Source organism: Acomys russatus, chromosome 11 (assembly GCF_903995435.1).
Source record: "Acomys russatus chromosome 11, mAcoRus1.1, whole genome shotgun sequence".
NCBI lineage: Eukaryota > Metazoa > Chordata > Mammalia > Rodentia > Muridae > Acomys > Acomys russatus.
In genome coordinates, this window is record NC_067147.1 from 40,611,104 (window position 1) to 40,624,900 (window position 13,797).

At 43.6% G+C, this 13,797-nt stretch overlaps 1 protein-coding gene across 5 annotated transcripts; it reads right to left on the bottom strand.

The window, feature by feature from the left end:
* Positions 1 to 287: 287 nt before the first annotated feature.
* Positions 288 to 12,190, bottom strand: Hnrnph3 (heterogeneous nuclear ribonucleoprotein H3). Of its 5 annotated transcripts, none has more exons than XM_051153156.1 (10): positions 12,015 to 12,190; positions 4,416 to 4,550; positions 3,772 to 3,910; positions 3,074 to 3,261; positions 2,561 to 2,647; positions 2,254 to 2,369; positions 1,515 to 1,650; positions 1,181 to 1,276; positions 806 to 901; positions 288 to 717 (listed from the first exon to the last, which is right to left on the bottom strand). In XM_051153156.1, the coding sequence occupies exons 2-10, from the start codon at positions 4,525 to 4,527 to the stop codon at positions 641 to 643; spliced, it is 1,047 nt and encodes a 348-aa protein (XP_051009113.1). In that variant the 5' UTR covers positions 4,528 to 4,550; positions 12,015 to 12,190; the 3' UTR covers positions 288 to 640. The 5 variants fall into 5 exon arrangements, with proteins under 5 accessions (XP_051009113.1, XP_051009109.1, XP_051009111.1 ...); XM_051153152.1 differs by having other exon boundaries at positions 12,034 to 12,173; XM_051153154.1 differs by having other exon boundaries at positions 3,119 to 3,261; positions 12,015 to 12,157.
* Between the last annotated feature and the right edge of the window lie 1,607 nt (positions 12,191 to 13,797).

Here is a 13,797-nt window from a genome sequence, read left to right on the forward strand (position 1 = left end):
CCAAGCTATTCCAACAAACTAATTTGGGGAACATTTTTGGTACCCTGGTCAAGTGCTATGAGGATTTTTAAATCTAGGGCTATAATTTCAACTAATACTCCCCCGCCATCCCCCAGTTTATAATTCATAACACAATTGTGAATATTTAGAATCCAGATACCTCTTAAATTACTCAGAGCTATGTTTGTTGAGATTAAAAAGAGAATACAGAATTAGCTTAGCTTATATTCCTGAAGCCACCTGAACGCATCTTTAGGCTTTTTATTTACAGTGTGTCTAGGAGATGCCTGCTTATTAAGACTTGCAATCTTACCCTAACACTGCACTATGCTACTTTTTGTAGAGCTAACAGTAATACACCATCCCGAATTTTACGAAGGAAGCACATCGTTAAGAGGACCTATATATAAAAAGTAGCAACATCAGTGGTTTGAATATAAAAATTTATTTTAAGTATGCAACAAATAAAACCTACAGAAAACAGATTTTCTCATTACAATCTGTTGCTTTACCAAATAATATCCTGAAAACACATTCCTTCAGTCATTATAAAGTTCTTGAAATACAAAAGAAATTAAATCTGTAAGAAAGTCTAGTAGACCAGATGTCTGTTAGGACTTGTACGTTGGTGGTAGTGTTTTCAGTACATCCCACGCCATCCACCGCCACTCATTCCACCTTGCCCATAGTAACCTCCACTGCCTCCACCACCACGACCTTAAGAAGACATTAAGAACCATCCATCAGGACATATCCATGCATATTATAAATATCCATGTCTTAATACAAAAATAGAATTACTTACCATAACCTCCCAAGCCATCAGGAGTGCCATATCCTCCACTGTAGTTGTTCCCCACTCCCATTCTCCCAATGGGAGATCCATATCCCCCTTGATTATCTGCACATAAAAAGAGAAGTAACAGAAGGATTGCCAAAGTAGCCAACACTGCTTATTCTAAAAAGTTTATCAACTGAGGCTGGAGAGATGGCTCAGAGGTTAAGGGCACTGTCAGCTCTTCCAGAGGCCCTGAGTTCACTTCCCAGCCACCACATGGTGGCTCACAGCCATCTAAATGTGATCTGATGCCCTCTTCTGGTCTGTAGGTGTGCATGCAGGCAGAGCACTGTATACATAACAATGCTACCATACCCAGCTCAAGTACAAAGCAATACATACCCATTCCATCTCTGCCATATCCTCCCATTCCAGAACCTCCCATTCCAGAGCCACCTCCAGGGGTAGAATTCAAGAAGAGTTCAATGTATCGATGTTCTTTAAAAAGAGCAGTAGAGAAAAGAATGTTGGATCAAATGTATTGAAGGTCAATTAGCTAGTATTTAAAAGTAGGCTTATCCACAAACATAGAACTATTTAGACAGTCATTAAAGTTTAAACATTATTAACAGGTTAAATGATTTTAAGCCCTAGATCTACCCCAGGCATTTAACAAAGATTTTATAAAAAGTACACACACCTATAAAAACAAAAGCATGCCAAAGATACCACTTACGCATGTTGTTTTTATCTTTAGACATGGCAGCTACCGCATCTTCATGTGTTACAAACTCTACATCTGCCTCTCCCGTTGCTCTGCCATCAGCTCCAATATCAATATGAACTCGTATTGGATTGAGTGGTGAGAAGAACTAAATAAAAATTACTCATCTTTAAATTCCAGTTATTTAAAGTATCATGTACCTTTTCTCCCCCACTCCCGCCCCCATCCACTAACACGAACAGTCTCTAAAGGCTGCAGTATTGTGGAGGTAGGATGAGCCATCCTTTGCTCCAGGTGGTGCATAGTTTAAAATGCAAAGCACTTACTGCTTTTAAAGTAAAGTAATACTAAACTTTAAATTAAAATTGTAAAACTGGGGATAGATCATCGTTATGAATATCTTGAGTTTGGGGTTGTTTCAAAAGCAAAATCCTACCTGACTCTCTAACTCTTAACAACAGAGTTAGATTTGTTGTCGTTGTGTATTTTTAATGCATTTTCCCCCCGCTCCTTAAAAATCTCATGCAGGTCAGCACATAATAGGCACACACACAAAAAAAGAAAAAAATCTATCACTAAGTGGCAACCCTTGCCTGAATTTAAAGATGAGTCAACTGGGCATGGTGGCTGCCCATAATTCTAACATGCTTGAAGCCAAGTTAGGATTTTCAAATCCTAGCCCAGTTTGGACTTTCAGTCAAGAATAATAAATAGTAATGATAAATAGCCCACTATAAAAGCGATTACTCACATTAGCAATATCATTTTCAGTCGCACGAAAAGGCAGCCCTCTCATGTGCACAAAATGACCTCCATGGAAACCTGAACTCGCATCACCAGCTCCACCATAGCCATGTCCTCCCATGCCTAGATTATAAACCATTGTGGGTTCACATAAGTACAACCATATAAGTATCCAAAGCAGTGCATTGACACAAGTTTCCATTAACCTATTCAAAGTTGCCAAATTGTGACTGGAAAGTTACCTAATTACAACTGGAAGGTTACAATGGAAAACAATAAAATTAACTTCAGCAGGACATGTATTCTGAGTTTACCTCTTCCATCTCTCATCCTGTCATCAAAGCCATCATTTCCATAGCCATAGTTATTATAGCCACCATAGTCATCAAAACCTCCATAGCCTGTGCAAACATTTACAAAAAGAAAAAAAGATTCAATTCTGAGCCATTTATTTTGTAAACTAGTTTACAAAATAATTTTGTGGTCAACAGTCTTAGCTTCTTGTTTGCAAATTACTGCATATGAGAAAAGCCGTTAGCACTTTAAACATTCACAGGATAAATTCAAACACAACATGAAAACCAAATCTTATCTTTATGCCCAGTAGAGAACATGCCAATTATCTTTATTTCTACATTAAGTTTTCTAGGTGTCAATATGTGCATCAATCAAGTTCCACCAGATGGTCATGGAATCCCATAACCTTTCATGAACAGGTTTTAAAACCTCATAGGTACTGAAATTACTGCCATTTCTGTATTTCTTGACAAAGTGTCAGGAACATCAAGAAAATGACAACAGAACCTTTGTTCATTAGATACACATACCACCATCATATCCATCACCTCCTCGTCGCATTCTGTCATACATACTTCCACGCCCAGCTCCATAATAACCCCCTCTTCCTCCTCCTATTGGTCTATCATATGGTCCCGGTCGCTGTCCCAGCAATCTTCTTGGTGGATCATAAAATCCTTTGATTTCACTCCTGCTACTCCTGAAGATCTCAATATACCTATTTAAAAATGTTTTAAGGTACAAGTTTCAGCATAGATGTATTAGAGAGTAAATTAGATACGGGGCAAAATGCATATAACTTTGTCTATATCTAGGTACGTAGCCCAATTTAAATTGCCTAAATAAACCATAAGGTAACATTTTTACACCTACAAACTTAAATAATGAAATATTTAAGTTTTACATAACAAATGAGTCATTTGAAAACACTCAATTAGGAATATATTTTTAGTTTTATATTTTCCTTTAGTACAAGATAGGTATTTTTAAGTGATTATACAAAAACAAATTTAACAACCCTACAAAGAAATGGAAACAATCTAATTTTAATTTAAACTATTAGCATTAATACCCCACCCAAATCTGTAGTTTCCATGTTAAATTTAGGTAATTATCAATTCTTTAAACTACCCCAGAAAAATGTTATGGTTACCCCCCCCAATTAAGCAAGTGACCCACAACCCCCAAAAATAAAAATTTAACACCATCCCAAACTCTCCATCCCCACCTGTGCCCTATTCTTTCCTTGTGTTTCCCCAGAGCATTTTCTGCTATCTCCTTTGAAGCAAACTGCACGAAGGCCTCCCCTGTGCTTCTCCCCTGGTAGTCCATCGTCAATGTTATCCCATTTGGCACGATTTCCAACCCTTTAACCCAAGGACAAATACCCCATCAAGGGGAACAGTGTTAAAGGCTGAAACATTCCTGTCTGAGTCAAATATTTAAAACAAATCTAAATAAAACAAAACAAAAGGCTTAGTTTCCCATCACCCCATAATACAAGTGGAATATTTTTCAAATATCATTGGATTAAATATTTTCAGTGACTAGTGTCTTAAAATTACACTTCTAAAAGCCCCACTACATGAAAACACTACATGAAAACTGTGCTCCCAATGCTAACTCCATAGCCCATGTCATCACAGTTATTCTTAGTTAACTATACTGTACATCAGTCAATGTTTACATAGTCTACACAATCTCTGCTGAACATTAACTGGAGCACATTTCCCATTTTACTATATAACCCAGATTATCACAAAGTTAAAATTCTTAAATCAAATGGAATTTATAAATTAAAAAATGAGTAACATCTCATTAAAAAAACCACATATTAAAATACTACTAAACTTTGACTAGTACTAGCGGTACCTTGAAAGAACTGAACTATTTCCTCTTTGCTGCAACCAAATGGCAGTCCACGAAGTCGCACTGTCCCATCACTAGCGTCATTTGGACCATTATGTTTCATAACCCAATCCATTTCAATACCGCTTGATTTAAATGCTATGAAAATAAAACAAGCACATAAAGCAGTCAATCACAACACACTCTTACCAAGACTTGAATACCTCTGACAAGTGTCAGCACAAAATGCATGCAACAACGCAGTGTTCTATGAACACTACTTTGGGGTGCGGTAGGGTAATGAAACTCAACCTCTGGCCTACCAAACAACCCTGAAGGTCTAATAAAGCCTGCAGAATTCTACCACCAGAGTAAGATTTGTTATAATACTTTTTCTTCATTCCACACTTAACTCTTACTTTTCCAACTTCAATGTAGTCTTGGGTCACCAAGACGCCACAATTTTTCTTTGCTTGCAGACAGGGTGTCACAGTGTATCCACTGTATACCTAGCTTGTTTTTGTTTTTAAAATACGGATCTTTTCCTTTAATCCCTGCACATGGGAAGCACAGAGGCAGGTGGATCTCTGAGTTTGAGTGCAGCTTGGTCTACAAAGTGGATTCCAGAATAACCAGGGCTGTTCTACAAAAAAATTTTGTCTCAAAAACCAACCAACAAAAACAAAACACAAAAACCTAACCAAATAAACAAAAAGCCAGAACAATGGTCTTCTTACTCAATAGCCCAGGTTAGCCTTAAACTTCAGTCCTGCCTCAGCTATGGAATACTAAGATTTCTTGAGTCACTTACCCAACTGCAAAATGTTCAAAATAATTATGCAAAAGGCATAAATAGTCCATTCACACTGATGTTTGAGTATAAGAAACAAACACCACAGCCAGGTGGAGCTCAAGGTCATCTTTGATGCACAGCAATTTGAGGGTAGCCTGGGCTACACAAGCCCCTTTCTCAAACAAACAACCCACAACAACAAAGGAAAACAAGAGGCTACTCAAAACCAAATGCTATGTCCAATATGGTAGATAGTACATGCCTGGGGTTCCAGTACTTGAGAGCCAGGGGACGATTATATGAATTTGGGACTATTTGGGACTAGCTGAGACTACAAGGAACTGCTCAACAAACATACCCACCACGATGAATGCCTTGACAGAAACACCCTTTTTTGCTGTTGGTTTTGTGGTGATGGGTTTAAGACAAGGTGACCAAGACCCAGGCTGGTTTTGAATCACAGATTCTCTCAAACCAGAGTGCTGGGATTAAAGGAAAGTCTTCCCACACCACATCCTGCTCTGCCTCTTTTTTTTTTTTTTTTTTTGAGACAGGGTTTCTCTGTGTAGCCCTGGCTGTCTGCCCTGGAACTCAAGAGATACCCCTGCTTCTGCCTCTTAAAGGCTGGGATTAAGGTGCATAACCACCCAGCTTCCTCTTAGCCTTTTTTAATCAAGCAGGTTTAAACAAAATTTACCTGAAATATATATCACATTCACACAGTATTTAAAAAGCACAGCATGAAGCCTTCTTTTTCTCTAATGAACTAGATCCCCCGTTCCTTTTAAAATTCCAGAATATTTTTAGAGACTAAGGCAGTAGTTCTACAGCGTGGAAACTTACCAGCTTTCACTAAACAGCTGTGAGAATCCTACTCACCTGAATAGTCCAAAGTTTCCCTCACCACCTCCTTCCCTGTCAACAAAACATTTTTTTTTTCTCACTTGACTCCTTTAGGCTTGAAGGTATTATCAACACTATCCACTAATGGTTAATTCCACATGACCTAATTACATTTATTAGAGGCAGCATCTACAGAGAGTTAACAATTCTAATTTTCTTAAAATCATATGCTAGTAGCTGGGTGTGGTGGCGCACATCCCAGCACTCAGGAGACAGAGGCAGAGGCAGGTGGATTTGAGGCCAGCCTGGTGGTCTACAAAGCGAGTCCAGGACAGCCAAGGCTACACAGAGAAAGAAACCTTGTCTTGAAAAACCAAAAACCAACCAACCAAATAAATCATATGCTAGCACATTACTACAACCCTAGCACTGGGATTGAAGTAAGAGTTCCAATGGCAGCCAGGCGGTGGTGGGCACACCTTTAATCCCAGCACTCGGGAGGCAGAGACAGGTGGATTGCTGTGAGTTCGAGGCTGGACTTGTCTACAAAGCAAGTCAAGGACAGCCAAAGCTACACAGAGAGACCTTGTCTCAAAAAACCAAAAAAGTTCCAAAAGCTAAAGGCCAGATTCTGCCTTAAAAAAGAAGAACAAGTGAGTTTCGGGATAGCCAGGGCTACACAGAGAAACCCTGTCTTCAATAAAATATGTGTGCATCCACGTGTTAGCATTCATGGGAATTCTTCTAGAATTTGAGCATAGCTCAGTGGTACAAGTAAACTACATGTGCCTGCACCTGGATTGCATTCTAAACATCTCTCCCCAAATAATTAATGCATTAATTTAAAAACTGACATGTGGGGAGGGGAGTAAGGGGGAAATGGGAGGGAGGGAGGTATGGGAGGATACAAGGGAGAGCATAACCATTGAGATGTAATATGAATAAATTAATAAAATTTAAAAAAATAATGTACTATTAACTCTTAAAAAAAAATAACAATAAAAATAAAAACTGACATGCTAAGCAATAGTGACCCACACCTTTAATCCCAACATTCTTGAACTTGGGACAGGTGGCTCTCTGAGTGTTGAGGCAAGCCTGGTATACAAAGCAAGTTCCAGGATAACCAGAGCTACAAAGAAAAACCCTGTCTCAAGAAAAAGAAGAAAGGGTGGGGTGGGGGTGGGGAATCCATCCAAACCAACATAATAGCTGATTCTTGGGAACACTTGATTTAAAAGAAAGCATGAGGCACATGCCATTAATCCCAACATCTGGGAGACAGAGGCAGACTGTTCATTCAGAAGTCAGCATAGTCCATATAGTCAGAGTATTATTTAAAAAAAAAAAAAAGCATTGAGTTTGAATGGCTAGGTATTCTGCCATTTGATAGCTACTTAAAACATTAAATTTCTGGGCCTGGTGTTCAACAATAAAAAACAGCAGTAAGTAAGGTATTGGCACCCACTGCTATATTTTACAAGAACTGTATTTATATTCTGCGGTTCTGATCTGCTTCAGAGTAAAAATTCACCTGTGACAATTATCAAGCCTTTATAGACCCAGTAAAGTAGTGATTCGCCAGGCCTGGTGGTGCACGCCTTTAATCCCAGCACTTTGGAGGCAAAGGCAGGTGGATCACTGTGACTTCGAGGCCAGCCTGGTCTACAAAGTGAGTCTAGGACAGTCAAGACTACACAGAGAAACCCTGTCTCAAAAAAACATACAAACAAACAAAAAGTAGTGATTCTCAATGCTGCAACCCCTTAATCCATTTCTTCATGTTGTGGTGATCCCAACCATAAAATAACTTCCTCAGTAAAATCGTATCTAATTTTACTACTGCTATGAATTGTAATGTAAATATCTGTTTTTGCATGTGTTTTAGGCAACCCCTGTAAACCCCCACAGGTCTGAGAACCACTCCTGTAAAACCAGTGAGACACTCTACATTGCTGCCCCCCTCCCCCCGCCCAAGACAGGGTTTCTCTGTGTAGCCTTGGCTGTCCTAGACTTGCTTTATAGAGTAGGCTGGCCTCAAATTCACTCTGCCTTCCAGAGTGCTGAGATTAAAGGCATACACCACCATGCCACGCTGCTCCACTGTACAAATCTTATCTTTCTTTCTTTTCTTTTCTTTTTTTTTTTTTCCCCCTTCGGTTTTTCAAGACAGGGTTTCTCTGTATAAGAGCCCTGGCTGTCCTGGACTGGCTTTGTAGACCAGGTTGACCTCAAACTCAGAGATCTGCCTGCCTCTGCCTCCCAAGTGTTGGGATGAAAGGCGTGTGCCACCACGCCCGGCTCATTCTACAAATGTTAACTGTATCTGAAAACCATTTTGGTCCTGAAATGAAACAAGGAATATTAAAGGTTTGCTTGTTTTTGTTTTTATGTTTAATACTATTCTAAAGTATTCTGGAAAGACAGCACCAAATCAACTTTGAAATCAAAGTTCAGAAATGTTTTCTGAAGAGTTCCACCATTTTCTTAGAAACAAAAAGGGAGTGAGAATAGAGCTCAGTGGTAGAATGCCTACCAAGCATGCCTAAGGCTATAGGCTCAGTTCAATCCTCAGTGCCACAAAAAACAAACCAAGCCCCCAGAGTGCAGGTGGTATTTTTAAAAACCAACTCTAAGAGCATTTCTTTCTTCTGGAGACACTGCCCCCTGCCTCACCCCAGGAAGGCAGGTTCTAGAACCTAGACTGCAGCCACAGATGGACTACAGGTGCTAACTCACCATCTTAGTCCTTGCCCACTGTGTGAAGACTGTGACTCATCACAAAGAGCACCGGCTTCTCCTGCAGGGGATGTGGGTTCTATTCCCAGCACCCACATGGTGGCTCACAACCTTGTATAACACCAGTTCTCTGAGCTTTCCAGAGGTACCACAAAGCCATGTAGTGTGTACATACATAAACACAAGCAAAACACTCAAAATGAAAATAAACGAGGGAAAAAAAGACTAGTATTTCAGTAGCAAATGCGTGTGTCAAAACCTAACACACTAGTTTTGCCAGTACCAACGATAAAAGTTCTTATGAAAACAAGAACTGTGAAAAACCCTACACTGTGGAGGCCAGAGGAAAATTTTTGTGGATCAGCTCTTGACTTCAATTAACAAAATTTTAGCGGGAAAAAACAGATTTGGAGCACAATCTCATAGGGTAACTTTCCATTCCAAGTCTGAAGACAGTAAGGAAATAGCCTTGCTCTAATATGCCTTTAAACTCAAGTACAGAATCCTACGAAAACACAACGGGCAATCTGTTGCTTTAAGTGTGGGGCTTTCTACGTGCCCATTTTAGCTCCCCTAAAATGAGGTGGAGACCTGTTACATTTATTAGAATCTTTACACTGGGCAGATTCTCACCCACTCTAACCCGACCATGCTAGCCTGGCCTACTTCCCAGGCAAGTCCCCAGTTATCTTCCATCTAGTCCCACCTTCCATGTCTTGACCTCCTGGAGACTCCTTTCCCTTCTCCACCTGGAACCCTGCCTCCAGGGATTGCCAAATCGGGCCAGGGATTGCCAAATCGGGCCTAGTCTGCCCTGGCCTGCTATAGACTGTTCAGCTCTTTATTGACCATTCAGAGATGATGGGGAACAATTTTTACACATCAAGACAGGAGATTCTTTAATAGCAATGACAATGCCAGAATCTGTTTGCATATAGCTCACTGCCGGTTCAGCAATTAACAATTCTTAACAATCTGGAATATACAAGATAGAGACGGTTATCTTAATGCAATGTGAATGAAGGTCACCTCTACAACACTGTTCTAATACCTTAATAAAGCTTTCAAAGGGTATGCTAAAGTTTACTATTTAGAATACTCCAACCTGAGCCGGGCGTGGTGGCGCACGCCTTTGTAATTCCAGCACTCGGGAGGCAGAGGCAGGCGGATCGCTGTGAGTTCGAGGCCAGCCTGGTCTACAAAGTGAGTCCAGGATGGCCAAGGCTACACAGAGAAACCCTGTCTCGAAAAACAAACAAAAAAGAATACTCCAACCTTTGTTTGTAACAAGTGTCATAAACTAATCTCTATTCTGCTTTGGGGAGCTCAACAGTTCTCAGAGCTTGAGTCGGGGAGACCAGCCTGGATTCCACACACAAATGCACTACGTGCACAGGCGCAGTCCCTTGCTTGTAGTCTAAATACAGTGGGTGCTAGAGCACAGGGATGGTGTAAGCATCGGAGCTTAGGTTGCCTGAGTAAGCAGAGAACCACTATAAAAAAAAAAAAACCCCAAGTGTCAGCACTTTGTACATCTTTTTGAAATAATGGAAGTGTAAAACTGGGTTGTAGTGGCAGTCTGACAACTTGTAATGTACTAAAATCCATGGACAATCACTTTATACAGAAGTTGATGGTGGCTCCCAGCTGCAATCCCAGCAGCGGGGAGGCAGAAACATCAAGATCATCAAATCAAGGCCGGCATGGTCTACAATGAGACCCTATCTCAAAACAAAACATTTGGGGGGCGGAGGCAGGAGGCTCCAGGAGAGTTAGAGGGCAACCTTCTATACACATCTAGTTACAAGCTAACGTCAAGATCCCGTCTCAGAAAACAAAGATGTTTCTAATGTAACCCAATTTTTAAAAAGTGGGCATATCACACTTAGCTCCTTACAGTCTGAAACCTTTGCAATTTCAAAGTCCTTTAAGGATCTCCTTTTTTCTATGTGGTAATCTCTTCCTTGTCATTTTTCCCCCCTTGAGACAGGGTCTTGCTCTGTAGCCCAGGAGCTCACAAAATTCTGTTGTTTTACCCAGCTTTTGTTTTAAATCTTGGACCATACATCAACAGTATTCCCATTACTCAGGATAACTACCGCAAGCTAACTTTCAGGCCAAGGGTGTCCTTTTTCACCCAACCCACCTCAACCAGCCCTCGATTAGGCTTCCACTTTAGTAGGCTTATTTTTTGGTTCCTAATATCACAGTTCGATACTTAAATTTTAAGCATGCCTAACCATTAAATGAAAATATATTTGACTCCCACCTTTTAATTACAAGTCGACACAAAACACAACACTTGGAGAATTAACTACACAAAACCTAACTTACCTATTCACCCCTGCCTAAAAGCAGTACCAGCGTTCACCTATTTGAAACATACCCATTTCGTCCTATTCCTAACAGGTAAGCCATTCACGCCTCTTACAAAATTAAAGTCCTGGTAAACATCTAAGCGTGGAAGAAAAAAAATTCTTTGGAGATGCGTACGTACTCTTTCCACAGTTCCAAATCTGGGGTATAAAGCTCGGCTAAGCGTCCTTTACCTCCTCCTGGAGACTTTCCGTTTATCTAGCTTGCCCTAGAGACCAGAGAACTAGGGGACACCCCCACCCCGCCCCGGGCCTTCGCCGACGAGCAGCGGAACTACAAAGGAGGACCGCGGCCGCCTTTGTCCCGCATCTGGCAGTGGAGCGCCCCCGTCATCACTGGCTTCTCCTTTCCCCCAGCAGCTCCACCTGTCTCGTCCAGGGAATCTGCGTCAGCGGTCGCGCGCTGCCCCGCTAGCCCAGGTAGTAGTCCCTCCGAGACCACAGAGGACGGCGGTGGCCGCGATGGGAGGCCGGGCCCAACGGGGCGCCATTTCCACCGGGAGCGCGTCCCGCCGCCCCGCTTTCCCTGCTCGCGAACCTCCCCCGCCCTCACCCCTACCAGAGAGCTCGGCTCTCCTCTCCCTCCCCACCGCCCCCAAGCCCCAGCTTTCCCAACACTTCCCGCAAAGCAGGAGGCGACAAAGTAGCCCGAGCGGGGAAAGGCGGGAAGACACCCCGGCGGCCGCCACCGGGCCCCCCCAAGATGGCGGCAGCCGAGCGGCGGGGAGAGCGGGGGAGCGAGCGGCTGGAGCGCGCGGCGTCGGCCCTCCTCCCGGAGGCCAGCCGACTCCACACACCCCCTCACCCGCTCCCTCACGGAGCTCCTCCGTCCTTCTCCCGAACTCCGCTCTTGGCACGGCCGGCCCAACCTACCCCCTTCTACTTCAGATACCCCGTGGGGCGCTAGCAACGCCGACTCCGACGCTCGCGGGCGGGGACCACCGGCCTGGCCGCGGGGAGCGACCTCCACAACGGTCTCTGTCCTAACCGTCTCCAGCGGCCGCAACCGCTCGGAGAGCTGCGCAGCACAGATACTGGCAAGGGGGGAGGGGAGGGAGCGAGCGAGGAGGAGGGGGCGGGGCGGGGCGGGGCGGCCAGGCCCGCCGCGCTGCTCTCGCGAGACTTGAATGGCACCCGGCGGGGGGGGTGGGGGGAGGCGAGAACTGGACGCAGCAGTGCACCAGCGCACTTGGCGCCTGCTTGGTTGCCGCTACGGTTGTCACCGAGTGGTGTGCGAGGGTGCGGTGGCGGACTCTGTGTCTCTCTGGCTTACGGACCAACCCTCAGCGCCCGCGAGGTCACGTTTGTTCCTCCTACGGGAGGGCGTGAGTGGGTTCTGAGGAACCGTGGTGACGCGGTTTGCTAAGGCTCTTTTCTGCTCCGCTGGGGATAAATCCCATAATGGCTCCACCCTTGCCCAGCTTGGAAGCAGCCACGTGGTTCTGCCCCCTCTTTTCTCGCCCCCCCCCCCGCCCCAAGCCAGGGAAATGGTTTTCCTATCCACCATGTTCGCATTATGCAATCCGAAAAAAACCCGAATGTTTCACCTGCGAAGATACAAAGGCTGGTTTCCCGTCCTAGCCTGGAGTCTCCCCTTTGCTCTCAGGAGTTGCCATCCTCAACCTCTTGATTGGTTTGCTACCTGCCATGTTTCATTTTTCTTGTCATTAAACCCAGTGACAGATCAACGGCTCGTGGCAGTACACTTGTAAATAGAGTTTGGTATTCCTGAAAATTGTGCTTACAGGAGACACCTAAGGCGTTTTGAGGTTCCAACGTGCTGCCAAGATTCCTTATGACACTGATAGCCCTTTCTCTTCAGTTGTTACACAAATGGCACATGGAAAGTGTGCGGAAAAGTGGGATTGGGCAACCCTGGTGTAACGTGTAACAGGAGAGCAAAGCAAGTTGAGATGGGACCGGACAGTCTGAGGGCAAAGAGAGGGTAGGTTTAGCCATAGGCTAGGCAGGGCGGATTAAGACTGTGGGTGAAAAACCCAGCGGTGGTGATGCATGCCTTAATCCCAGCAGTCAGGAGGCAGAGGCAGGGGGATCACTGTGAGTTCAAGGCCAGACTGGTCTACAAAGTGAGTCCAGGACAGCCACGGCTACACAGAGAAACCCTGTCTCGAAAAACAACAACAAAAAAAAAACAAAGACCGTGGGTGAAGCCAGGCTGTAATCACCCTTCAGTGTGCAGTTCAAAGATTTGTTTGTACTGCATACCCTGGGAAGTCCATTAGGAGTGGAGTAGGACAGGGTGGGGAACATGAGCAGTGTGGAAGGATGGATTGCATTTACTATGAGATTGTGTGTGTGTTTGTGTGTGTTTAGACTGGAGCCAGGAGGCCTGGTATGGAAACGTGTTTCACAGCTTGAATTCATCTTCAAACCTACTTAAATGTCTTTCCTGCTCTACCGATTTTAACCCAAAGTATCCCTCAGAGAAAGGGGGCAGGGGTGGGACGGGGTGGGGGTGGGGGGGACGAGACAGTGTGATTATAATTACAGACAGGAAAATCAAAAGATGTTCCGGAAGCTGCAGAAGCTCAGGTTTACTAAGAACTCACTGGAACGGCATGGTAAGCCATTCATTGTCTTTGTTCTTGGGCAGCCAAGGATATCCTTGCACTCTTGACCTACCTCGATGCCATCT